This window comes from Rhinoderma darwinii, chromosome 13, assembly GCF_050947455.1.
Source record: "Rhinoderma darwinii isolate aRhiDar2 chromosome 13, aRhiDar2.hap1, whole genome shotgun sequence".
Taxonomy (NCBI): Eukaryota; Metazoa; Chordata; class Amphibia; order Anura; family Rhinodermatidae; genus Rhinoderma; species Rhinoderma darwinii.
Genome location: NC_134699.1, coordinates 40,063,482 through 40,091,447, shown reverse-complemented (window position 1 = coordinate 40,091,447; position 27,966 = coordinate 40,063,482). Strand labels below are relative to the sequence as shown.

The 27,966-nt window shown below is 42.6% G+C and overlaps 1 protein-coding gene across 3 annotated transcripts; it reads right to left on the bottom strand.

Annotated features, from left to right (window-relative positions):
• Window positions 1-25,779, bottom strand: RPN2 (ribophorin II). 3 transcript variants are annotated; one of them, XM_075846338.1, is made up of 18 exons: window positions 25,657-25,779; window positions 23,562-23,755; window positions 20,282-20,377; window positions 20,022-20,197; window positions 14,541-14,616; window positions 13,820-13,954; window positions 13,533-13,709; window positions 10,569-10,687; window positions 8,515-8,620; window positions 7,958-8,049; window positions 7,767-7,881; window positions 7,161-7,355; window positions 6,637-6,723; window positions 3,823-3,918; window positions 3,530-3,605; window positions 2,520-2,649; window positions 2,146-2,216; window positions 1-437 (listed from the first exon to the last, which is right to left on the bottom strand). In XM_075846338.1, exons 1-17 carry the CDS (start codon window positions 25,664-25,666, stop codon window positions 2,165-2,167), a joined length of 1,932 nt encoding a protein of 643 aa, XP_075702453.1. In that variant the 5' UTR covers window positions 25,667-25,779; the 3' UTR covers window positions 1-437; window positions 2,146-2,164. The 3 variants fall into 3 exon arrangements, with proteins under 3 accessions (XP_075702453.1, XP_075702452.1, XP_075702454.1); XM_075846337.1 differs by having other exon boundaries at window positions 25,586-25,659; XM_075846339.1 differs by lacking the exon at window positions 2,146-2,216 and having other exon boundaries at window positions 25,586-25,659.
• Window positions 25,780-27,966: the final 2,187 nt, after the last annotated feature.

The following is a 27,966-nucleotide window of genomic DNA, read 5'->3' as shown; positions in this document are numbered from 1 at the left end:
TCCCGTTCACCTTTTCTTTTATTATCAACAGGGGAAGAAACTTTCAGAAGTCCCAATTTTTTCTTCTCCTAATTTCATTCTTCACATTGCCCCCCGAAAATTACATTGTACCAATCCCCAAAGCCACCCAACATCATGGTCGTCTAACTGTGTGAAGATGCCTAGGCAACGGACTGGCCAATAGCTGGTTCATGGCCTTCTCCTGCCAGAATGATGTCAGCGTACACAATGTTTGGAATGAATTTCACAGTGGTTTCAATGAAGAGGGGCAAGGGCAGCTGAGGGACTGTCACATAACAATCAGTGCAGAGGAAACATTTTGGGCAAAAAAAAAAAAAAAGATGGTATGCAAATTTGAACGTTTACAAATGAATTGACGCTGGCATCTTTAAGTGTTTATTTTTTTTCCAAATCTGGTCTCACTTCACTTTTCTGACCTGTTGAAAACAAAGAGGATGAATGTTACACAACATGCAATTGCAAGGAGTATATAGGGGAAAAAAAACAAAACTTTCACAATTTCAATGGATTGTTGAAATTGGGTGTATAAACACAAATGTATGGTTGAATTTCATTATGGTCACCATGCATAGTGCAAATATGTGGCGCTCGGCCAGACAGAAGTGCTCACGATTGATAAGCTATGGGCCGTCCTCAGCTTTACATTTTGTTAAAAAAGGCTGCGATCCAACAACCAAAAAGGAAAGTCACACCAAGTGCTTCTAGTTGTATTTTCCCCTTACACGGCCTTTAATCTCTAAACTGAACACATTTAACAGAGAGCATCTACCAGTTTAGCAATCAAACAGTGCGATCAATGTTCCTGGCTGTGAGTCCCGAAGGTCACAGAGCGTGAGCCCGCCCCATACATCACACCCCCCCCCCCCCCACAATATGATGTACCTGGCACGTAATTTTGTGGGAAAGGGTTAATGGCTTCATTTAAATGTACCATATAATGTACTGGGGAAACTGTACAAAAAAAAAATGTTTGTGGGGTGGGATGAGGAAAAAAGGCACATGCTTTATTGTTTTCAGGTTTTGTTTTTAACAAAGAAAAAAACAATAACTATTTGTTGTCGTCATATTCTGGGAACTTTTTATTTTTCAGTCGATGGGGCGGTGCGAGGGCTTGTTTTTTGCAGGGTGAGCTTTATTTTTTATTGGTGCCATTTTGCGACTTTTTGAGCCCTTTTTTTTTCCATTTTATTTGAGGGGTAGAATGACCAAACCGCAACAATTCTGGCTTTGTTTATTTATTCATTTTTTACGGAGTTCATAGTGTGGTTTAAATAACGGCATATTATAATAGTTTGGACTTTTAAGCCCTGTTCACACAGTTTGACGCAGAAACCGCATCGGAATCAGCACGAAAAAACGCCCGAAACCGCCTCCTTTTGATTTCAATGATAGGCCGAAGAGTTCTTATTATGCTGGCGCTTTTAGCCGCTCGTGGGAAAAAAAAGCGACATGCCCTTTCTTCCCGCGGTTCCGTTCCTGACCTCCCATTGAAATCAATGAGAGGCAGTGAAAGTGTTTTTCGCCTGCCGCGCTCAATGGTTGTGGCCGAAAAACCGCGGCAAGAAAGTGAAGTCAGGTCAAAATCTGTCTCAAAATTCCTGAAAGAATTTTGAGGCAGATTTTTTCTGCCTGCAAAATACTCCTTGTGAACAAGGCCTTACAGAAGCGGCGATAGAAATGATGGCCCGTGAGCCTCCTCCTTCGTAGCCATGATGTACAGTTACATGACGCTTCACCAAAAGAGTTTAATTTGTTTGAAGAGTCAATAAAATGTTCTTCTGTACTGTTAAACATGAACAAACTTCAATGAAATTTCCCATAGAAAATGTATAAAATGGTTTACACAGATATTAACAGCAAATACAATCTGTGCTGGAAATGCAGGTGGCGTAAATGTTAGAAAAATCAGTTAGTAGGGTTGCTCTATAGTGGAGCAAAACACACACACACACACACACACACACAATCCATTCATGGCACGTGAGAAGAATAAGGTCACACACAAGAGCAGAGACCGTGGTTAGTGATAAAATTTGGACACGTGAGGCATATGTTTGTGTTACATGGCATGGTTTGGCATGCAGGTTGGTCAAATGTTAAGATGTTTTGGTAAGGCAGCCTTACTTCATGGGATGCCCCCAGATTACCGAAGTGTTCTATACTTTGCCAACCTACTGCTTTGTTCAGCTGCAGTCCTGAGAGAAAAAAAGAGGAAGGAGAAAAAAGTAGGGGAAGAGAAGGTAAAAGCCTGGGAGTTAGAGAAACAGCTCAGAGTACAGTTAAGATTACAGAAGAGATCAGAACAAAGGAACAAGTTATTTGTATCTTAGATACTGCAGTCCTGAAGTGATAAGTGGAAGGATAGAAGGCACATGAGAGAAATGGAAAGATTCTCTTTAATCTTGCAGGCAGTTTTATTTTGATTTGGGCAATTTGAATCCCCATTCAGTAGGTCAGTTTCATTATGAAGGTGAAGAAAAGAACACTGATCATTTTACCTCTTTACTGCTTTCTGGGCGAGCATGCGGTTTCCAGCCAGGAACGTGACAATTCCCAGTATGGCCAAATACTTGAGAGTCTGGAACATGTTCAGATGAGTCCAGTAAACATACATGAGGCCCAGCATAGCTAGAATAGAAGATCAAACTATTATTAGTAAATTATATAACTTTTGGACTTATAAACACAAAGCACATTCCTTAAAGCGTAACTAAAGGTTCGATCAACTTTTTATTTTCTAGCAGCGTGTGTAATATAAATATGTTTTGGAATATACTTTTTTAATGAATTTGGGCTCCTTTTTGTGTTATATGTGTTTTAAATGGCCACTTTGACACTTTTCTACCACATTTTATTTCTTGTAGGTCTCCTGTTGCTAGCAGAAATCCGTACACCGTTTGAATGTATCAGTGTACAGATTCTGCTGCCTAGGAGTACGAGTGGATGGTGGCCCCATCCTGAAGTCAGATGTGCACTCCCCCATCGTGACGTCAGGAAGGTCTCTCTGCCTCTATACACTACACAGTTCATGGAAGAGACTGGTTGCACTGGTCTCTGTGATTCTCCCCCTGTCTCAGGACACTGTAATCTGAGCTACTAATTAGCATCAGATAAGACTAGGACTGCTCCGTCCGTTACCCCACACCTCCCCTCCAAGCACCGTGCCGACCTGTCTTATCTTCCCTGCACTTGCCAGGGAAAGTGAGAAGAAAAACTCTGATTGCTTTCTTCTGGAGTGTGCAGAGATATTTACATCTCTGTATATAATGTGTTGTGCTGTGCATAGCTCAGTACTCGCTCACAGTATTATAGCTCAGTGCTCGCTCACAGTATTGTAGCTCAGTGCACGCTCACAGTATTATAGCTCAGCGCTCGCTCACAGTATTGTAGTTATACCTCAGAGTTCACTGCTCTATTCACATAGAGGGACATAATAGCAGTTTAAATATTTTTTTTTTGCGAAAGTTTAGTTACGCTTTAACACTTTAGATCAGCAGCAGAAACATACCCACATGTCCCAGATGGAAGACCAGTGTGCTTGGAGAGAAGCTGAAGTTCGAGATATTTACACCAATCTTAGCCCACTGAGAAAAACAAAAACGAGCATTAAAGATCACTTCTATTACATAGCTTTATGAGAAAATTGAAATGAACATGCCTTAATTTTCTCAATATCTGACTCGCACACAAAAAACAAAAGTCAGTTTCTTCACTGTTTATGGTGTATATAATCTTAGTAAAGGAGTTAATTTATGGAATCTACATGCTCCCAAACGTGGTGAGGACAGAAAACAAACTTACAAGGATAAGGAGCAGGAGCAGAGGTGCCAGGACCAGGGCAGTGAAAGTATTCGATACAACAGTAGGTGGCCTCTTCTCAGGATCCCGGAATAAGTGCTGCACATACAAAGTCACACATGCCATAAGTTACAATATACACAAGATCAATATATGATAGCATTGGATGGCTTCAACCACAGCTTTTTTTCTTCTGATATGAGGCACTAAAAATATTTCTTCCTTGTGGAGGAGAGTTATTTTACTAGCTGGACATCCTCAAGAAGAATAAGTATCTGTCGTGAGGCTGTATAACAGGAAAGGGCAACAGGTCACAGGTGAAGGCAACATTTTATTTGGGAACGATTTCCTTTTCTCATCACAAAGGGATTTACCCCACCATAATAAATGATGCCGACACAAAAAGCAACCCTCAGCACCATCTGTGACATAAACTAGGCACCAATGGCTCCACCGACTCCCGCAAAATCACTGTTCACCAAAAATTGCCACTGCACCAGAGCCAGAATCAATTCTCCATGTTCTCTTTATTACATAGAATACGCACAGTGAAGGGGACATTTCTGCTCTAAAAGAACCTTTCAAGCCCATGTAAACTCACATTATAGGAATTATTATATCTATAATAAGAACCTCACTGTTGTAAGTAGATTCAGCAGTAATGCATATTTATTTATATATAGTGTTTTAGGTGACATTGGTGTTCGCAGAGTGCGGTCGCCATTTTCAGACATACACGCGCACACACACACACACATACATATATATATATACACACACACACACACACACACACACACACTGTATATTGTGTTATAATATAAATGTTATTCGATAGAACTAAAGATACATTTTGCTGACGGTGACTGTTGAGCATAATATATTTCAGCTATTTCCGTACCCGAGGGAATGCACGAGCAATGACAGTTGTAAGTCTTCCAAATGTAGACAACTGGCACCTAAACATTAAGACACACCTATACTCTGGGGTATTTATGACAGACAGTGATACACATGGGGGGTGGTCATCCAGGCAGACGCCTAAGGACATACACCGATTCCGACGATAAAGACGCACACCCAGGGCCAAGCAAGATGGAGACAAGTGTCCCATGCAATGACTATGTAGGAGGATATCTTTATTCTGTATTACAATCTAAGCTATATTACAATATGGCTCCGTCTATCTCTATCTCTGCTATAGTATGAGATTTATTACTGTATATAAATAAAAATAACAATTTTCTTGTATAAGCTTTGTATTCCTCCTATTAAATACTGATCAAGAATATTGAAGGAAACATGGTCAATAGTAACTATTTAGTGCGTCAGAGGGAATGACATTTAACACACACTGACATGTAAAGATAAGAACTTGGCGCCAAAACACGGCCCCTTTGTTGCCTTCTTACACAGTAGACACCAAAACACAATATAGTTGTTACAAAAAATGTAAACAATGAATGCTCTAAAAACTTGTTACATACATTAATAAAAAACAATAAAATAAGGCATTCGGATGAAGACCCAAATCCTTAGCCGGGTAGCGCCATGCTCAGGGTTACAAACAATCCGCTGTACCCAAGTGGTTAACCTACCAATCACCATTGTGGAAGCGGGAAATCATTTCCAGATAATTAAATCATACAGATTTACGCCTCATAATACAAATAGGCTAAACTACCCATTGAAACAGAGCACTGTGCCAGGTAATGTGTCAAAAACATCATGATGTCACACGCAACTGGCATTGCATTACCTACCAATCGGAAGATGGTAATACTGGCATCTTGGCTACTCTGGACTTCATCAGAATAATTGATTTTATCGTTTTGTTATTAATATATGTAATAAGTTAGTGAAAGTGTTCATTATTTTAATTTTTTTTGTGTCCATGGCATCTACTGTGTATGAGAATGACAAAGGGGTGTGTTTTTGCGCCAATTTTGTATTTGAACAGGAGGATTGAGATATATATATATAAAAAGATAGTAGGGAAGCAGCACTCAAGTAAAAAAATGGGTTTTAATAACCAGACCATCAGACAGCAAACATTTCACTCTCTCAGTGAGTTTAAAAAAAGCTATCTTTTTCCATACCACATGTGGAGGTCGCTCCCTTGAAGTCCTGCACCAACCGCGATACACACGTTCTATATATTTTATACATACATATATTGTATTTGGTGGTGGGTTTCATTTACATGGGCTTCAGAATGGCCATTGTGTGGCCGAAAACGTGCCCTTTGACTATTCAATAAAGAGAACATTTACTATCATCAGTGAGGTCATAGCGCTAGGATATTACATCACTTAGTGTGCTGGCAGTAAAACTCCCACTGATCAGTAACAATCCTTTAAATAAGCGGCCTAGCAGCGCTATTTATTTTAATGGAGTTTCCTGCACAGTTGGTGGCCTGGAGAGCAACCGCGCAAAATAAAGAAATTGGAGGGGGTCCCTGAGGTCGGGTTTCGTCACCTATATTTTGGCATATCCTAGTAATAGGTCATAACATTATCAGATGGGAATATCCCTTTAAAAGAATCATCAAGTGGAGCAGGCCAGTCATGTTAATTGTGAAGTCGCTGCTAGCCTGTGAGCAGACTACAAGCTGTATTGTATGCCCCCATTCAATCTCAGGACACTAACTTAGATGACTTTTGTTGTACCCTAACAGTCAGTTTCTCTAAATTAGGTACGTTACATTGACTTGATTTTATTTTTATATTATCATATATCCTGAAGTTAACAGACACATATTTACTTCAGTGACCTACACATTTGGCCACACTTACAACATGCTATAAATCCTGTTACCTGAATGTCTTGCTTGGGTGTAAACAGGCTCTTGCTCTGGACAGGGGTCGGGGTGTCTTCTTCTGGGAATTTGATGACCACATCAGCCTGAACCAGGATTTATGAAAAACGATTAAGTTTTAAAAAAGTTTAGACAGGTTTTCCCAAGTACAACCTGACTAAAGCTCTGCTCACAACACGTTTGAGCCTTCATTTGGAGGAATACGTCGAGAAATGCTCCCGATGTACACCTCAAATGAAAGGCTCAAGCATAAGCCACTGTAGAGGCAAACAGTGGCATACATGGCCACTAGGGTAAACCACGCATATTCTGCTTCTGTAATGAATAGCGTATGTGCCGACACATACAGCCCCGATGTATGCCACATGGATCCTCTTGGCATATGTCGAGTCACTCAGGCCTCATCAATCAGTTCGTATTGTGTTGCAGGGTGAACACAGCCAAAACACCACCTCAGACCAAACAAAGACCCATTCTTACAAACCCATTATCACTGCGTATGTAACAGTTGCCCACAGCATACCACATTCCACAGGATGGGATTCTCCAGAGTAGCATCTCCTATAATCAAGTAGAGCGTGTAGGTCCCAGACGCAGAGTCAAACTCAGACTTCCTTTCAGATGGGTCAAGCTCAAACCTATATGTGCCCTTCGTGTCTGGCTCAGCAACGAACACGACTTCTTGACCAGTCTTCTGGTTATGCAAACGAACAAATGTCTGGAGAATAAGAAGCAGAATAATGATTTGTCTTGTTCAAAAGCAGTAAAGTGTCTGCCATTCATGACCGTCTATTCATCTCAACTGACCATTCTATTACATCTTCCTTCAGCATAGTTAAACGGGTTTTCCCATGATCAATAATTATTACCTATCCACAGGATAGGTAATACATATCTAAATCGGTAAGGAACAGCACAGTGAGCCTGTTCTCGTGATCGGTGGGGGTCCCAGCGGTCGGACCCACACTGATCAGATATTTATCACTTATCCCGTGGATAGGTGATAATTATTATGCGAAAATCACTTTAAGATATGTAGTGATGCCTTCCATTTTGCAAGCCCATTAGTAAAATGATTCAAGTGTCGACATGAGACGAATCAGTGGTGTGTTATTTCTAGGACATGTACCTGATGTGGTGTCAGGCTGGCTCCTGTGTTCACATCAGTAAGCTGGAAAGAAAGTGCAAAGTTCTGGTGACTGTCAGACGTGAATGGTCCTTTGGCTTTAGAGGGGAATGCCACCCTAAGTGGAAGAAATCCGATTAGTAATTTCCAGTTTCTATCACATTTGAAATAAAGGCAATTGATGCCATCATTACCTGGTCGTTTTGGGAGAGATACTCTGGTCTTTATCCACAATGGAGAGATCTACATTGCCAATTCCAACTTCTGTTGACACCTTTACCGTTATCTGTAAATGGAAAAGTTGACAGTAACAGTTACTTTTCGATAACGAATAAGCTTTACTTATCACAGTTCACACATAGGAACAGGACAAACATTTTGTTCTGTGCAATTGTTTTAATACCCATTTCTTTCACTGCTGCAATTCCACATGAGAGTAAGAGACGAAAAACGAGGACTTGTTAAAAGTGGAAGAATGGGTGCACAATGTCCTGAGGCCATGAACAATTTAATTCAAGAGTCTCTTGCTCATCTCAAGTGGTTCAGAAACCGGGCAAAGTAAAGATTTAGAGCCATCATTTTCTGCTCACGCCTTTCACATGCAGACATTCTAAGTGGATCATTACACCCGAGCATTTAAAATGAAAGGGCCTTTGAAAGCTCTACATCCCATTACGCAGCACATTCACTAGATGAATTGACACTATTAATTATAGTTCTCAGTGTCAGACAGAGTTCAGGTCATACACACCTCCACCTGGCTTGCCAGGAAACGACTGTCACCAACCACACTCACGGAGAAGTCATAGTAGCCGCTTGCTGGCTTGGAATCCATAAAATTCAGTTCAAAAGAGTCTCTGAAGGGAGTTACAGAATTAATTTTATTGTACGAACGAGAATACATTTTGCAGTTGATGGTTGCTAAGCAGAGATATGCACAGGTCAGAAAGTGACAGCAGCTGAATTGCAAACTTCCTCTGAGGACAAACCTCAGTCAAAGCAGCACAGTAAATAATATAGCGTAGCCTCACCTGAATCAAACGCTTTTTTTCATTTTTCAGCTAAGTGGCTCCGTTGCAGTGATAATCACTTTATTGCTTAAAGCGTCTCTGTCACCACATTATAAGTGGCCTATATCGTACATGATGTGATCGGCGCTGTAATGTAGATTACAGCACTGTTTTTTGTTTGGAATAACAATCATTTTTGACGGAGTTATGACCTATATTAGCTTTATGCTAATGAGTTTCTCAATGGACAACTGGGCGTGTTTTACTATATGACCAAGTGGACGTTGTACAGAGGAGTGTATGACGCTGACCAATCAGTGACCAATCAGTGTCATACACTTCTCTCCATTCATTTACACTGCAGATAGCGATATAGCTATATCGCTATGTGCAGTCACATAAACACACTATAACGCTACTCATGTGTCATGACAATGAATATACATTACGTCCAGCCAGGACGGGATGTGTGTTCATTCTCCTGACCACTTCTGTAGCATCTCTGTGAGTTACAGCATAGCAGGCGTAGTCTCGTGAGATTACGCTGTAAACAGTCATTCACAGCGAGATCTCGCTGTGCTGTAGTCTCACAGAGACACTACAGAAGTGGTCAGGAGAATGAATACACATCAGGTCCGGGCTGGAGGTAATGTATATTCATTGTCATGACACATGAGTAGCGTTATAGTGTGTTTATGTGACTGCACATAGCGATATAGAAGAGTATGACGCTGATTGGTCACTGATTGGTCAGCGTCATACACTCCTCTGTACAACGCCCACTCGGTCATATAGTAAAACACGGCCAGTTGTCCATTGAGAAACTCATTAGCATAAAGCTAATATAGGTCATAACTTTATAAATAAAAACCACTGCTGTAATCTACATTACAGCGCCGATCACATCATGTACAATATAGGGAACTTATAATGTGGTGACAGAGCCTCTTTAAATGCAAATTAACTTTTTGGAGCAACGAGGACATCACCATTGCTCCAAACACCTCTTCCTTCTATGCCCAGTCCGACCCTCCCTCCCTTCTTTCTTTGATTGACCGGGCCAGGCAGTGAATTCTCCCAAGCGCTCCTGCGCCTCTACTTCCGAATCGGCGCATGCGCACTACATCCCTGAAGTTTCACCTGTCTTATCGGCTGTACTGCGCATGCGCCGATTGTCACACTACACCCGGGAATAATATGACGTAATTAGCGCAGGCGCAGTACAGCCAATTAGACCAATGGAACTTCAGGGATGTACTGCGCATGCGTCGATTCGGAAGCAGAGGCGCGGGAGCACTCAGGAGAATACGAGGCCAGGCGTGTTCACGGCTTTTACACTGCCTGGTCCTGTCAATCAAAGAAGGTTGGTTGTATTGTACATAGACGGTGATGCCCTCGTTGCTCCAAAAAGCTAATTTGCATATAAGGAATAAAGTGATTTTCACTGCAACAGAGACAATCAGCTTCAAAAAGCATTCTATTCAGGTGAGGCCACGCTATATTACTGAGCTGCTGGTTAGATCCATGTCTCGTCCCAACGATTTAGCAAGACAGGTTGAAATGCATTTTGAATAACGCCCCCACCCCTCATTTTAATTGAATTAGACTTTTTTTAAATCTCAATTATGTCGGACTACCTCTTAATAACCCTACAAGACATTATTTAAAAGGTACAATGGACATAGGAACTAGTTAGGATAACTAGGGGGAAAAAAATAAAAAAATATAAATTCAAACTTGCTGCATATTATAAAGATTATTCAAGATTTTGTGTCCAAGAGGAAGAAGTTCTTACCCGGATGGAGTAAATGCTGCCTGCTCAAGAACCGTGGCTTTGGTGCTGCTGGACTTAGCGTGATTCAAGTTTACTTTGGCATCTGACAGTCGCTGGGAGAGAACATTGGTAACCACAAGCTATAAAAGGGGAAAGAGAAAAATAAGAAAGTCTTCGGCTAAATAACAATATTACAGAGGAGGCATCTGTTAAAAAAAAAAAAAAAAAAAAACCCTCCACAGACTCTCAGATTATATATACGCACACAGTTAGGGCAGATACAGACGGACGTTGCGTTTTTGCGCGCGCAAACAACGCAGCGTTTTGCGCGCGCAAAAACCATTTGACAGCTGCGTGTGTCATCCGTGTATGATGCGCGGCTGCGTGATTTTCGCGCAGCCGCCATCATAGAGATGAGGCTAGTCGACGCCCGTCACTGTCCAAGGTGCTGAAAGAGCTAACTCTTTCAGCATATGATTGAAGGAACAGGGGGAGTAGGAAAAGTAGTGTGTTTCATAGATATAAAAAATACTTTATTATTAAATTGTTATTAAAAACAATGTTGGATGTAATTTACGTTGCGCCAAAGTCCCCTAGATTGGCACAATATGACAAATTATGTCTAAATTAAATTGCTCCAATTCTATAGTAGTATATTGATTTATATAGACGACTGACCTCGTGTCTGCTCACACAGGATATTTGTGCATGCAATCTATGCAGTTATATGCATGTACATGGAACCCATTGCAGCAAGATTGATGTAGGGGTTTCCCCATCGCTGGGCTTTATCTACAGCCCGTTGGAGGAACCTTAATAATAATTTTTTTGCTTGCAATTGACTGTTTTCTCACCAACACTGAGAGGTCAGTCGTCTATATAAATCAATATACTACTATAGAATTGGAGCAATTTAATTTAGACATAATTTGTCATATTGTGCCAATCTAGGGGACTTTGGCGCAACGTAAATTACATCCAACATTGTTTTTAATAACAATTTAATAATAAAGTATTTTTTATATCTATGAAACACACTACTTTTCCTACTCCCCCTGTTCCTTCAATCATACATTGACAATCGGTGATGTACACCTAGTGTGAGTTACTCCGACATATATTATATATAAATTGTACGGGGGTAATACCCATCCAAATATATAACTCTTTCAGCACCCTCGACAGTGAATGCCGAACACAACAGCGAAAAACCTGTAAAAAAAAAAGATAAAGTTCCTACTTACCGAGAACTTCCCGGCCGTTGCCTTGGTGACGCGTCCTTGGTGACGTGTCCTTGATGACGCACCTCTCGACATCGGGCCCCACCTCCCTGGATGACGCGCCAGTCCATGTGACCGCTGCAGCCTGTGCTTGGCCTGTGATTGGCTGGAGCTGTCACTTGGACTGAATTGTCATCCCGGGAGGTCAGACTGGAGGAAGACGCCGGGAGTTATCGGTAAGTCAGAACTTCGGTTTTTTTTCTACAGGTTCATGTATATTGGGATCGGAAGTCACTGTCCATGGTGCTGAAACAGTTTAACTCTTTCAGCACCATGGACAGTGACTATCTCCTGACGTCGCGTACCGATAATTTTTTCGGCCGAACCCGGTGAAGTTCGGTTCGCTTGTCCGGCTTCGCTCATCGCAAAGACACTCCGTTTGGATGTTCGGAAACAGAAAAGCACGTGGTGCTTTTCTGTTTACATTCATCCTTTTGACAGCTGGTGCGCTGTTTCAGTCGGTTCGCACGGAAGTGCTTCCGTGCAACCTGCGTGGTTTTCACGCACCCATTGACTTCAATGGGTGCGTGATGCGCGAAATACACAGAGTTATTGAACCTGTCGCGCTTTTTGCGCAGCAGACAAACGCTGCGCAAAAAGCACGGACTGTCTGTACTGCCCCATAGACTTGTGTTGGTCCATGCGTGCCGCGTGAAAACCATGCGGCCCGCACGGACCGAATACACGCTCGTGTGAATCCCCCTTAAGCTGTAACATTAAAATCACTTTCCTAATTGTGTAGGCCCCACTTGTGCTGCAAAAACACTGAAGTCATTGAGGCCACAAGACCTCTGCAGGTGTCCTGTGATATCCAGCATCAAGAACTAAGCAGCAGATCCTTTAACCCCTTAATGACCGGGCCATTTTGCACGTTAATGACCAAGGATTATTTTTGTTTTTTTCACGGTCGCATTCCAAGAGTCGTAACTTTTTTTTTTACTCTGTCGACATAGCCGTATAAGGGCTTGTTTTTTGCGGGACGAGTTGTATTTTGTAATTGCCCAATTTTTAGATGCTTATAATATATCGATTAACTTTTATTAACTTTATTTTAGGAGAGAATTGAAAATAAGAAGCTATTCCAGCATTGATTTTCACGTTATAAATTTACGAACAGTACATGAAGCAAGAGCTCAGTCATGTGGGGCCGTGTCAGAGAGTCATCATTATTAGAAAAGCTCAAGCACTTCCTGAATTATCCATGATGTTTGAACTGCACCATTTAGTACTGAATTTTTGGTCCCCGGATAACCCCCTTAGGTCAGAGTACCCGGCTACTATCTTGGTCCTGGGAAGATACGTCACTGAAGTTTGCCTGGGGTGGCCTCTGCTGAGAGGGAAGATACAGTGATGTATGGATAGTTACATCACTGCAGTTTAACGGAGGCCTATGACAAATTCCATACAGTGGGCCCCCCATGTCTACGTAAAAAAAAAGGCAAAAACAAGCCGTATACTTTTTTACAGAATAGAAAAGCATAGTCTACTACGCTATTCCATCTTCCAACAAAAGGTATACTGCTGTAGACCAGTCAGACTGAGGCTAAAAGGACACTAATCATACGACATATTGGTAAAACCCTTGATCAGTAGAATTGGGGCAACAAATCCCATTTAAGGAAAGGCTTAAATCACAGCTTTTACCATACCACCATTTACATAAATCTTAATCAGGTCATTAATTTCTGACAATAATAATACGCACTCTAAGGAGGGGCTGTTTGTGAGACACAGCAGCAGGTCCATCAGGCACCACAATGAGTGGAAGGTGATAACGATTGTGGGACAGGGCCGAGGCTGCAAAGGCCACACTGAAGGCTTCTGAGATGGAATCAAAGTTCTTTCTGCTGAAAATGGCATTTACTAGCTGGACAATCTGGTCCTGGGATAAAGAAAATAAAAAATTGTTCAGAAATACATGCTGTAAATAGCACACAGCAAATAATACAAGGACATTAGAGATATGACGAGAACACTTAGAACTTCTCTTACCTCTTTTAAGGCAGGCTCCACACCAACATGATCTGACAATCTGTATGTAGCAGCCACAAACAGAGCTGTAGCTTCTAGACCTTCCTCAAACTGCAGGTATTGACCACCCAGGTCATCCAGTCGTGCCACCAGGTCCTATAATATATTGGGAAAAAAGGCAACGCCCTATTATTAGTGTGATTTATTACGGTTTCAGCAAATAAAGCTTATTCACTGCATACTGAAAAGTTATAAAATTATTAAATATACATTGTGTATAATCATCAGGTCCATAACCCCTTGATGTGCAGATTACTGGCATTAATTATGTGCACCACTGACGATCTGGAGGCTGGCTGTCTGGCAGTCCACATTATAAATGGACAAACTCAACCAATGACTATTGGATCAGCTAATGCACCTTTGCGCACTATGTTTGGAAAGGTATAGGGTTAATACGTAGGAGAAAACCATTTGTTTGCGAAAAGTATGGCAGAAATATTGTCTCATGTCTCAGAGGAAAAATAAATAAATAAATAAATAAATAGTACAACAACAATGAAACGCAAAGAGAAACAGGGTAGTGGAATTTGCTTGAAGTGTATGAAGTTATTTTATTTCTCCAAAATGATGTAATTTTAGCCGGCAAAACTTCAGGAAAATAAAAAAGTATTGCAGTGACTGACAGAACACTTACGATTTGCTACATTTTGCTCTGCATTTAAAATGAACATTCTGTTACCTCGATCTCCTCCACAATCCCACGTAGGTCAGCTTGCTGGGACAGCACAGAAGCAGTTAAGAGAGCTTCAATAGTTCTGCAGAGAAAGATGCAAGGAAATTATTGGTTTGACATGATTCTAAACTGTATCAAGACAGGTTATATAACAGAGCACATCTGTCCTTGGAGCGCTAATATCAGGCATCGTAGCTGCAGTGGAAGACTATGACTTCCATCCACAAATACAGGAAACTAGAGCATCCGGAGACACCCCCTGTAAGACCTTTCCCTCAGACCAGCAGTCACCCACTCTAGATCACCAGGTTGATTATAATGTGAGCAGATGTCATATGAAGCTCATGGTCTAGTGTGGCTCCTGAAGGCAACACATCTGTGATCCTGTCTGTCCAGCTTGTCTTATCTGATGGCAGATATGGACACAGGAAGAGATCGCTTTATTCAAGTGGCTGCTCACTCACGTTCCTTATCGAGGCATAGGGAGAGGTGCAGGCGCATGGAGGAAATGTGTATGTTGTATGATGGGGCATTGGAAATGCGAATGTGACATTTTTTGGCTGGCAAATTTGTCTGGAGACTGTTGTAGCAGCGACTTCTCTGTTGTATGTTGGAATTCTTTTACGGACACTGCTATGTGTAGGCTACAATATTGTGGCCAATTCTGTGTTTAGGTCATTACGGTGTTGTCGCTTGTATTAGGAGGTCTAGACTATTTTGTGGGGATATGGACCTGACGTGGGACAGTCAGCAGTGAGGACTAAAATGGAGAAATTTTGTGGTTTCATCTGCATCACTACTAGAACACAGGCCTAGAACGGTGGTTGAATTTAGAGGTGCCAACTGGGTGAGGGATGAGATTAGAGCAGGGCATCCACCTGTAACATTTGCTTCCATGATTCAGCCACTTATTGTGGCTCCCAAAAGGTACTCCTATACTCTGGGGACCTACTGTAGGGATCTCCTGCTGTGAACGCTTTTTGGAACAATTCAGGAGTGTCCGTTGCAATTGATCTAGGCACACGGGGATGAGAAGGATGGTCTTGAAGTTATAACTTCTTTAGCAGTTGACGGTGTTGTAAGGTGTGGGGTGACAGATTTGGCGTAGCATAAGTTTCTATGTTCAAGTCTCCTAAATGGAGGATAAGCATTATTGTGGCTCACAAAAGACAATTAGCCGTCACCTCACCTTTGTGAGAAACTTAGGCCATTACATATGCATTGCTGCATTAGTTTTGTTGCTATAAAAGATACATCGAGGTACGTGGGAGAGAAACAATTACTGTTCCCCCCTCTGCTACAAACACATTTTCATGCATATGAGACTTCTTACACGGCTTTACTAGAAAGGAAACATGTAACTCTCATGCGGAAAAGATCACACCAAAAAGGTAAATCTTCCTGTTCTTTACACGACAGCCTCATTTCCATGACAAATGTACTGGGTTTCCCGTGGGAAGTGAAGGGCAGAAGAGATCAGAAGCGTTCGCTTGCAAAGAGACAGAATGACAGACTCATCCTGATCCGTTTACTAAATGGAAAGAAGCTCTGACTGTGATCGTCTCTCTGGTCACTGGGGACTTTTTATCACACTACTAGGTGCATTTAAAACTAGCTTGTAAATTGCTTAGAATTAGCATTCCCATTTATATGGAGATTATCTATATACATTATACTCCTGAATCACGCTTAAATACAAAGTGACTCAATTTTATCACCTCTTTAATGATGTGTTCTCCAGGAACGAGGATATGACCATGTAGTGCTCTGTGGCAGAACCAACTACAAAACTTTGTTGTGATCTTAAACTACCCCTTAACAATTGCCTGTATTTCCCCCTCATAGACGGTTAGGCTCTGTTGACAATGGAAGCTTTGCCGCAAATGTGCAGAATAGCACTGTATGCCGCGTTATTATTGCTGTGAAAACCCCAGTATAAGTCACTGCGCTGTGGCTTCCATTATAAAACGTTATTGTGTTATGGTGACAGATCCGGGGCATGTATTAGATGCCCATCTGAACCAACCAAAACAGTTCCATTTTAAAGTGAGACTGCACTTCTGATCACTGGCTCTAGTCAACATAAGTAAAACCTAGAAATGTTGAAATATGACCCTTTTCCTACTTTTATGGGTTTTCAATATTTATTCAGCAGTATTGAAAATAAATCAGTCCTGTTGCCAACTATTAGGGCATCTACTGCTGATGGATCTCATTGTGGATCAATTTCTATTCTAGTTATGACTTGGGTGAATACCCACAGAGTTCAATAACATGAAGACATGATGCTCATTAACAAGATTGCTCGGTCACCACATTATAAGTGCCCTATCTCTTACATAATGTGATCGGCGCTGTAACGTAGATAACAGTGGTTTTTATTTTGAAAAACAATCGTTTGAGCAATTTTAGATTTATGCTAATTAGTTTCTTAATGACCAACTGGGCGTTTTTTTACCAAGTGGGCGATGTAAAGAGAATTGTAGGACGCTGACCAATCCGCGACCAATCAGCGTCATACACTTCTCTCCATTCATGCCCATTTGTACTCAGCGCAGCGTGATCTCGCGATACACCCACATTCAAGACACTTCAGTAACGTTAGTGTGTATAGACATCACCTCCAGCCAGGACGCGATGTCTATTCACACCCCCGACACTTCTGTGTGAGTAAGTCCGACAAAAAATTTACCGCACAGCGAGATCATGCTGTGCTGTGATTAAGTCCCACACAAACTTTACCGAAATGTCGGGAGTGTGAATAGACATTGCATCCTGGCTGTAGTTAATGTGGGTGTATGTGACTGCACAGCGTGCTCTCGCGAGATCACGCTGTGCTGAGTACAAATGGACATGAATGGAGAGAAGTGCATGACGTTGATTGGTGACTGTCATACACTTCTCTTTACAACGCCCACTTGTTAAAAGTAACCTTACCCTATTAGTCTGGCTAAAGGGGCTTTCCGGGACAAACATTGCTTGACCAGTGGGTGTCCAACTCTCATGGTTCTGCAGAATGAAGGGGCTGTGACACGAAGTGAGTGGGGCTGAGATTCAGTACAATGAACAGCCACATGTACAGACATTCTGATGATCGGCAGGGGGTTAGAGCATTTTACATGTTGGGTGCATGGACACCAGTGGATCCACACTGTTAGCGGATGATAGGAACATATGCCGAAACAGGTAATAGAGTCCCTAACTACGTGAACCTAAAAGCTTTTATCAGACCCCCTGATAACTCTGCCAGGATGTGTGGACGAAACGAGTAGGTGTATATATAGGGATGCAATAGGGCATATTAGGGTAAGGCTTCTGCATGGGTCATTCTACTCCGGTTACTCTATTTACTTGAATGAAGAGAAAGATCAGAATTTCTTTATGGTGCGGCCTTGGTAAACCAACCGTGGCTGCCCCACATTCTATCTCCAGATCTAGAACTTTCTGACTTGCTTTTAAACCCCGTTAAGCAGATCTGTGGTGTCGGGAGAAATGTACCGATTTCAACACCGTCTTCAAAATAGAAATATATATTATTGTGTTATTTTATTAAATGAATAGTGCACTGCTAATACTTTTCCATCCCCACATAACCCCTTTAAGATGTTTACACTTGGTGAAGTAATCCCAAGCAAGGAAAGGATAAGCTAGGCACAAATTTTTACGGAGGACTGTGTGCAGCATCAAGTACAGAAGAGACAAAGTACATGTACATCCATTTATAAGGCACCGCAACAGCATAGGAGCCCACGCAGAAGCGATAGCCACCAGATTGTACCTTCTCATATCTGAACAAAGTGTATAATAGATACTTAACCAAATTGAAAACAAAAACCAGTGACATCTGGCTATTACTGGCATACGTAGTCTAAAAAAAGTTCACTGTGCAGCCTCTACGTGCATATCTGCTTTTTAATACGACAGGGATGTGTCTACTAAAATGTTACAGTCATGAGGGGTGGGCAGACGCTCAGTCGTCCAAAATTTAGCAACACATTTCCTAGCTATCAAGAGTGTTTCCAAGAGAAAGGTTCTGTCAGAAGTAGAGGGGTCATTTCAGGGTCTAAGACGACGGGTTTTTTTGGTCAAATTTATGTAATCTGGCCGTATTGTAGTAGGCACGATGTAGGATATAGATCTGGGTGGTGCGTTCTCCATAGATGGGAAAAGACCAACCTGAGTGTTTCCATGTCTAATTACAATTGTTCATCACTTATAACCCCAACATCAGCCTCACACTTTAACTTGGTGGGCGGGTTTGACACGTTTATCAAAGAGTAATTTATTAAAGAAAGAGATGAGACCAACGTCAGGAGGGTTAAGTACATATTTAAAAATCGTAAGATCAGAAAAGCGAACCTGTAGGAAACGGAAAAGTAGGTTCTCCTTCAGAGTTTGGAATGATTTAATACCATATATCAGAACATAATTGCCACAGGTATAAAAAGGTCAGATCTCTCTCATAATGCTCCATTCATGCTTCTCAGAGTTAGTACGGTTGAAAAAAAAAAAAAAAACACATGTCCATCATGTTCAACCAAGAACTGCGGGAAGTGAAGGGAGGATCTGGGGTTCAGTACTGCAGTTCTTGGTAGTGGTCCCAGTGGGGTCCCCAGCAATCAGAAAATTATCCCCGTTATTACCGCATAAAGTGAAACATGTCAGATTTGAAAAATGAGGCTCTGTCAGGAACGTCAATAGTGGCCAAAGCGGGAAGGGGTTAAATCAGGGATGGACAAATCCCGAGAACTAGGAAGCCAGTGTGCCTACAAATTCATTAAAGAGCTTTTCCCGAAACTATAAAGGGTTGTCTGGTTTAAGCAAATTATTGTTACTTTTTGTATAATTAAATGTTTTCCAATATGTTGTTGATATTCAGTAGGAACGTTTATTGTTTACTTCCAGTGGATAAAATTCTGTCCATGGTCATGTGATGGACACAGGTGACTAGCTCGTTACAATTAGGGTGCATTTACATGCAGCAGATTTTGATGCAGAAATTTTCTGCGACTGAAAATCAGCTCCAATCATCTGGAACTTGCAGAAATCCATGCACCTGTTGCAGAAACAACCACATTCAAATGAATGGAAATGATTTTCAGTTGAAGAGAATTTCTGCAACAAAGTCTGCCCCGTGTGAATGCACCCTAAGGCCCCATGCACACGAACGTAAAAACGCCCGTAATCACGGGCCCATAGACTTCTATTGGCCACGGGTACCTCCCCGTACGCTTACGGGAAGGTGCCCGTGCCGTTGAAAAAGATAGAACATGTCCTATTTCAGGCAGTAATTACGTCACGGGCAGGCCCATAGAAGTCTATGGGGCTCCCGTAATTACGGAAAAACACTTTTACATAAAACGACATCTTTATTTATTGTCTGAAAATCAGAGCGATGAGATTGAATACTTCAACTCTCTTTGTAGCAAGTATGAGACAAAAAATGGGCAACTTCGACTACAAAAAAGCTTAGAGACTGCTACTTACGCCAGGACATTCTCTTCTTTACCGAGTCTGGTGGTCAGGGCACTGACAACTTCCTGCGAAGCCAGGGGGAGGCCAAAGCCATTGAGCGCCCCTACTGCGTGGTATATCTGGGTGACGGAGGAATCCTCACTGACCGCACCAAGCAACAGGTCTCTGGTTTCATTAGAGATCGGCACCTAGGAAGACAGGGAAAATTAGCTGACACCAACAGCCTGATATAGGAACAAGCAGTATAGTCTAGTCAACCTCTGCGGACCTACCTCACAGTTGGACAGGGCTTGACCAGACTGCGCAGCATAAAACAGGGAGTCCACACTACTGGTATCAACATTAGAGCGAATGAAATTGCAGGCCGCCTGTGTGAAGAAAAAAAAAAAAAGTATGTTAAACATATTACATTTTACTGGTCCTTCATGTAACTGATGGGAAACATTTCAAAGTACAGAAGGATGGATTATTATACAATGTCCTGGGGTAAAAACCATATTGATGTTATTATCTGATTGATATTAAGATGGTGTATGTGTCGGAAAAACTCAAGGCGCATACGCCGTACATATTCGTAGGCCCCAACGTATGGTTGTCTACAGTCACTCAGATGCTCAGGGATTGGGAATCGACGAGTAATGATATATTCAACTTTTACACCGGGATTGTGCATGCGTTTACGTTGTATGATGTTTCAGTGTTTTGGACTTTTCTTGCTGCCAGATAAACAATTTAACCACTTAAGGACCGGGTAAGGCGTTGCAATTAATAAAAAAAACATGAAACCGAAATTCAGTGCAATTAACCAATGTCATCTTGCGCACGTTGGTTTTTTCAATTTTTGCCCCAGTTTCAACTTTATCTCCTCAGGATGCAGATAGAGTTGAATCCAATGCTAGAGCAGGCAGCTGTAAGGTCCCTGCTCTACCATTCACTATGTATCGCTGGACGCTCATAGCGCGAGGCAGTGGCGTCATCGTGCCGGTCTGCCCTGAGCCACACTTACCGGATCAGCAGAGGGATCCCATTCCAACGACGAGTGGAGGTGGTTAGGGGAGTATGTATTTTGTTAGTAACTATTGGGGATGTGGGGGCAGCTATGGGGGAATTATACTGTGTGGGGGCATCTGTGGGGCATTATACAGCGAGAGTGCAGCTATGTGGCAGTTATGGGAGTATTATACTGTGTGGAGGGCAGTTATGGGGGGCATTATACTGCGTGGAGGGCAACTATGGGGCATTATACTGTGTGAGGGCAGTGTCAGAGGGTATATTATGGTATGGCGTAGAATGCAAACCGGGGGCTTAGTATGCAAAAAGAGGTGTGGCCTAATTAATCGTATTTGAGGTTACATGTTCAATTAACCGTGATTTTGATATAGGTCATAATTGCCCAGCCCTAGGAACGGGCCAATTTTGGCCTTGAGGAAGGAACAATTTTTTGTTTTTTTCCCCTCTTTGAATCACGCACTCATAACTTTTTTTATTCAACATAGTTGTATGAGACTTGGTTTTTTGCCGGACGAGTTGTACTTTATGTTGGAAACAGGTTTTGGTACATTTACATTATTGTTTTATTTATAAATATTTTTATTTTGGCAAAAACACAGGAAAAAAAGCAGTTCCGCTGCAGTTTATTATTATTATTTGTTTTTTACAGAATACACCGATCACCACAAATGACACTATACATTTGTTGTGCCGGTTGAAACTTTCATGCCGAGACAAATATGAGTATATTATTTCATGTTTTGGGATTTACAGCTGATAAAGTTTATTTATTGCCCGTGCGATTAGCAGGAAGTCTATGCTAGTCACGACCCGGCAACGTCCAGCCTCTCATGACAAGCACAGACGTCAAGCGTCTCCAACCAGTTAAAGCTTAAAACTTTGGTCCTTGCATTCGCTAAAGGATCCATAAGCTTTTCTAACAGTATGTTAACCCTGTGACTACTGGAGAGCAGTTTGCATTTTGGTATATGGACTGTGTTTCGGGCTCGTTCCCGATAAGTGTCCTGTGTAAACAGGGCAACGATCAGCCAATAAAAGAGCAAACGCTTGTTCATCTGCTGATCTAATGGTTTTAAATGCTGAAAATATTATCGTTGTCGGCAGCACATCTCCGTGTGTAAACAGGAAAGCGCGCTGCCGTCATGATAATAATGTATGGGGACGAGCACCAAAAGACACCTGAAATCGCCTCCTATTGATCTCAATGGGAGGTGGAGGAATTTTTTTCCCACGAGAGGTAAAAAACACTCATGGGGAAAAAGAAGCGACATGCCCTTTCTTCGGGCGTTTCCATCTCTGATCGCCCATTGACATCAATGGGTGGCAGAGAAAGTCGTTTTCGCTACTTTTTTTGCCCATTGTGTCAATGGCCTGGGCTGAAAAATGCAGTAAAGAGTGCAGGCAGGTCAAAATCTGCCTCAAAATTTCTTGAAGGAATTTTTCCGCCTGCAAAAAAACTCTGTGTGAACAGGGCCTTACACCCAAGCTGCAACCTGAGTGGAAGGCGATTGCAAGATTGATCAACCATAGATAGTTGAAAGTAACATGAAAGACCAACTCCTTACAGTCACACCCCCGTTATATACCCAACTTTCAGTAGTAATGGCATATAAACCTGGACATGACAATATATACAGGGTAATGTAGCAAATCTGTTAAATACATTTCACCCAGGATCGGTTACGCTCTTATTAGAATTCGTATTTCCCCCTGAACAAAAACAAATCATCATTATGCCATACAGACAGTTTTAGGCAAAGAAAGGCTTTGAGAAATACATCATGACTGATCTCCTCTTCAGCGTACAGACATCGGCTGTCGCAAACATTGGCGTGCAAATTTTAAACAATTATTGGGTCAAACAGTGGGAAACCGTTTAGCCTCTCTTTTATGTGTATGGGCAGAATCCACCCTCCTAAATTCTACTCAGTCATCGCAGAAACAACTTTTTTTTTTAATGGGAAACTGACAACCGATAAGGCTGAAATTACAGCTCCTGCCTCGGGTGATCCAGTTTTCCCAAAGTTCAAAATACATCACCCTATGCTATACATAACTGAACAGATTTGCCATTCAGGAGTCTGGGAAAGATGCAAAAGTCAAAAAGTTCAACTCAAGGTTTTCAATTTACTGATGAGAATTTAAAATTCTTCAAGGAAGTGCTCCTTAACGCCTTGTATTTATAATACATATATGCAGAAAAAACAAGGACAGACTCCTGCCAAGGGCTAGTTCACACGGCGGATTTTGCATGGCGGGTTCTGCCACAAAGACCACCGCGGAACTATTCCTGCCGGCGGCAGGAAGATTTCTTCATTCCATTGATCTCAATGGGAGGTTCGGGCGAGAATCCGCCTGAAGAACGAGCAGGACGCTTCTTGTTCCCGCTAGCCGAAATAATCAGCTAGTGGAAAAAAGAAGCGTCCGACTCCCATTGAAATGAATGGGAGGCAGAATTTTGCCACCTGCAAAATTCCTCCATGTGAACATACCCTAAAGGTTACTACTATACGTGATACACTCCTGATTCTGTAGCCTCACCTGTTCATCCGCTACACTGGCCCCAAGATGATTAAAGCCAACAATGTAGTAATAGGCGTTCTCCAGATCAGACAATGGGTGTTTCAAGGCATCTTTAAGTCTCTCCACATCCGCAGGGCTCAGATAGTGGCTGGGGGTCAAAGCATGTACGATGGCCAAGAGAGCGAGTACTAAAAGGAACGCTGACCGTGTTACTGCGGGGAAAAGCGCGACATTCATTATGACCAGGAAATACAGTATTAAAGCTACAGTAAACCATTCATCTCAATTAAAAAATGGACAGATATATATATAAAAAAAAAAAAAAGGACTGATATTTCTCTCCATTAAAAAAAACAAACAAAAAAAAAAAACAAACAAACAAACATCAATAAATATACGTACTTAAGTTGTTCTCATGTGTCAGGTTGTCAAAAATTCTACTGAACCACTTCTTGCTATTGCTTTCAGACCTGGTCATCCAGCTTTCCTAGACTCCCAAATATCATATCAGGGTAACAAGCCCCGCGGAGCTATAACAGCAACCACAATGGTAAACAGAGCCGCCCGACGCAGATGTGAACACAGCCGAAGGCCTCATGCACATGACCATATTGCTTTTGCAGTCCGCAAAACCACGGGCCCGTTGAACCACAAAAAACCCTCGTGGTGCATCCATGTGTCATCTGGACTCACGGAGCCACAACAATTCACCAGTATTGATCATTCCGCAAATCCGAACCGTAAAACGACTTGTCCTGAGTTTCTGTGGTCTGGATTTGCAGCCCGCACACCGATCCGTGTCAATCACGGTCGTGGGCATGGGGCCATAGAAAAGAATGGGTCCGCAATGTATCCGCAAACATGTGGATAAATTGTGGCTGCAGAAATACGGTCGTGTGCACGAGGCCGGAGCTGTATATTTAGAGCCAAAAAGGCTTTAGAAAAAGCTTTCATCTCCCAGGATCTGATCCAGTCCTTGGCAAGGCTCTTGCATGGAGCTGTAATACATTGGGGTATTTGGAGTGGAGCCTTACTTTCCTAGGGACGAGTGAGCACGTGTAATATCTATACAGGAAGGGGGGAGGGCTTGTGTAGGACACGATAGGGAGAACATATTAATAACTTCAACTGTGGTGGCACAAATGGGAAAAAGAATGACTTTTACATAGAGATAACTAAGCCAACGGGTGTCCAGAGTGCCCACAGATGCCAACGGGTGTCCGGAGCCCCCACAGATGCCAACGGGTGTCCGGAGCCCCCACAGATGCCAACGGGTGTCCGGAGCCCCCACAGATGCCAACGGGTGTCCGGAGCCCCCACAGATGCCAACGGGTGTCCGGAGCCCCCACAGATGCCAACGGGTGTCTGGAGCCCCCACAGATGCTCTGAGTGAAGGAGCTGAAGTCTTGGTACCCTCTGCACGGACCCCTTTTGATAGGACTATCACTGTAACTTGGTGGGATACCTTACACTAACAGTGACTTCAATAGAATCAAGAGCGCCCATAGTCAGCCATCCACTACCGAAATCAATGGAAGTTACAACGCCCATAAAAAAAAAATAAAGACGACAAGGAACACTGAAATGGTCAGGCCGTCAGTCCAGAGAATTGGTGACGGTCTATTAGCTGCATTCTGACGACATATCGTGACTAATACCTAAAAGGGTCTTCAGAGTGGGCGGACATGAGAGACCTTTTAATACCGAAGATTAGTTAGAAGGGTCATGTTAATAATGGAATCCCTCCCTGACCCCCTCATCGCAGGGACTGGGGGGCCCTTTAAATGGTAGTAACTGACATGATAGCGAACAAAAAAAAGTAACAAACAATAACGCTGTTAACATATTTTCCGTCAATTGAAGCAGTCATAGAAAACAATTCTGATGGGAGAGAGGGAGTGTGTACACACACACACACACCCCCCCCCCCCTCCCTAATTGCAGTGACGGGCACTGACAGATATGACAGAGTACCCGCACAAGCTGCCACATGCGTGCGATATAACCTGAGACCACTGCCCCATGACCGTGATGTAACACACCGTATAACCCACGTCTCCCTTCACCCAAAGCTACATAATTCATTGTCTGCCAGCCGCACTGCACTACTCACTCGCTGCCATGTTGCTCGCTCCCGCCCCTCACAGCGTCACTCGTACCGACCGGTCACTATTTCCGGCGCTCGCTAGACAGACACGTAGTCTGGGCGGAATAGGGGTACTACTAAATTCGGATGGGAAAATGCGCAGAATACGATCAAAGTCTAGGCGCCTAGCTCCGATATATCGTGTACACAAAAGAATCATATAATAATAAATTTTATTGATACGAGAATGACCAGGATATCGCAACACACAGGAAGGAATTGGGGGCTGACGTCCCTTTTCCGGGGCTGTTAATGGTCTCTTCCAAATAAGGATGGGAAGCGACGCGCATGTGTCTGTGAGTCATTGGATAAATCTCCTGCCAATATAATAATTGGGCGTGGCTTCCTGTGAGTGCCATCGTCATCTTTTACATTTTGACCCTTTCATTGCTAGTTAGTAGCTGTGATTGACAGTTGGTGTAGCCAATGATTTCATTGAAGTGACAGCCGGCTCTAGTGAGGTAGAGTCCTGGTTTCTGTCAAGTGGCGCCAAATTGCTGTTAGAAATGGTGTCTGCTCGTGCTAAGCATCAATATCTGAGCTTTGGTCAGACTGTGGGAATATATAGGGTTTATATACTTTGTGTTGTCGTAACGTGGTGTTGTTACATGGCGAGTTTAGTGAACATACTCGTTTTTAATGGAACACAAGTTACATTCTCTCTGATGTGCGGTTAAATGCAGGCTATTATTTCCTGTTATCAGGCATTTCAGACTAGGGAGAAGCTGTGTATAGTGTTCATTAATGAGATTACTTTACATTTCTGAGAACTCCTGCAACCATTATCACTACTTTACATCTGGGTGATAACCAATATGGCGCACGATAAGGCCCCGTTCACACCTGCGTCTGTTTCCATTGTTCTGCTCTGTCAGAGGAGCAGAACGAAACTGGAAACTGATTTCGTTGCATGACAGACACCATTGGCGCCTGACGGAATCCATTGACCATGACGGTGTACGTCGTTTTACCGGAAACGATAGCGCAGCATGCTCTATTTTCAGGCGGGTCTGTGACAGAGGCCCCTTACGGAGCATCCAACGCAGATTTGAACGAGGCCTAAGGTCTCTTCCACACGGAGGTATTTTGGCCAGTATTTTACATCAGTATTTGGAAGCCAAAACACAAAAAAGTTGCAAATGTTTCCATTACAGTTTTTCTGTTTATTTTGGATTCCTGGTTTTGGCTTCCTAAGGGTTTGTTCACACTGAGGTTTTTGGCATGGAAACGTTTTTAACTGGTTGCCGACACATGATGTCTATGCTGTTCTGAGCGGCTGGACGTCATGATGATCGTGTGGGCACACCAAGTGTGCCCGCACAATCCGGAGCGGGGCAACGGCTGTAATACACAGCCCCACTATAGTGGCGGAGATAAGAGAACCCCCTTCTCTCCGCCGTTAGCCCTTTGAATACCGTGATCAAAGCTGATCGCTGCATTCAATGGGAAGAGGGGACCGACTTTGGATTGCTATCGATGGCCAGACAGCTCAGGGTCCTTTGACGGACCCCAGGGCTGTCTGACCATATTTCCTGTTGTTAGGGCATACTGAGGTATGTCCTAACAACTGCCTGTGTACTATCCGTATATATATATATATATCAGTACATTACAGTTACAAAATGAAAAATCCCCCTATGGGATAAAAAAAAAAGAGTATTGTTAAAGGAACAGTGTCATCGCAAATAATTTTTTTATATGTTAAAGATGTTAGTGCTTTAATAAAAACGTTTATATTCATTTGTGTGTTTGTGTTTTACTTTTTCTTATTTTTTCACTTTTTCTTCCCTATGGGGGCTGCCATTTTTTGTTCCATTTCTGTGTGTGTCGATTAACGACACACACAGACATGGAATACGGCAGCCACAGTCCCATAGGGACTGCGAACGGCTCCCGTCCCATTGACTGCCGTGTACGGCGTCTGTGTAGGAACTGCGCATGCGCCGCTCCCACACAGCCCTATTCGAAATTGGCGCCGTCCGGCGCCATTTTCCTGTGGACCGGAAGTCGCGGCCGGACAGTAATATTACTACTTCTGGTCGCGGCTTCCGGACTTGTGCACATGGAACAGCGGCAGCAAACGGAGCGGACGGGCCGGAGGGAGCCGCGGCGGCAGGAGCAGGTAAGAGATTTCAATGTATGTTCGTGTTTGTGTGTGTTTACTACTGTATGTAAACCTACTACGCTGTGTGTTAGCTCAAAAAATGGCGACACACAGTGTAGGAGGTTACACCGTTCAAACCCCTCGTTTATCCCGGCACTAGCCAGGATAAAGGA

Bases quoted from the DNA above. Each gene is read 5' to 3' on its own strand.
- RPN2 (XM_075846337.1), bottom strand. From the start codon at position 25,628: ATGAATTATGTAGCTTTGGGTGAAGGGAGACGTGGGTTATACG. The intron at 8,050-8,514 runs GTGTGTATGACC...TTCCATTTACAG, and splicing joins TCCTGGCAAGCCAGGTGGAG to ATAACGGTAAAGGTGTCAAC. The intron at 2,217-2,519 runs GTAAAATGATCA...TTTTTCTCTCAG, and splicing joins GCCCAGAAAGCAGTAAAGAG to GACTGCAGCTGAACAAAGCA.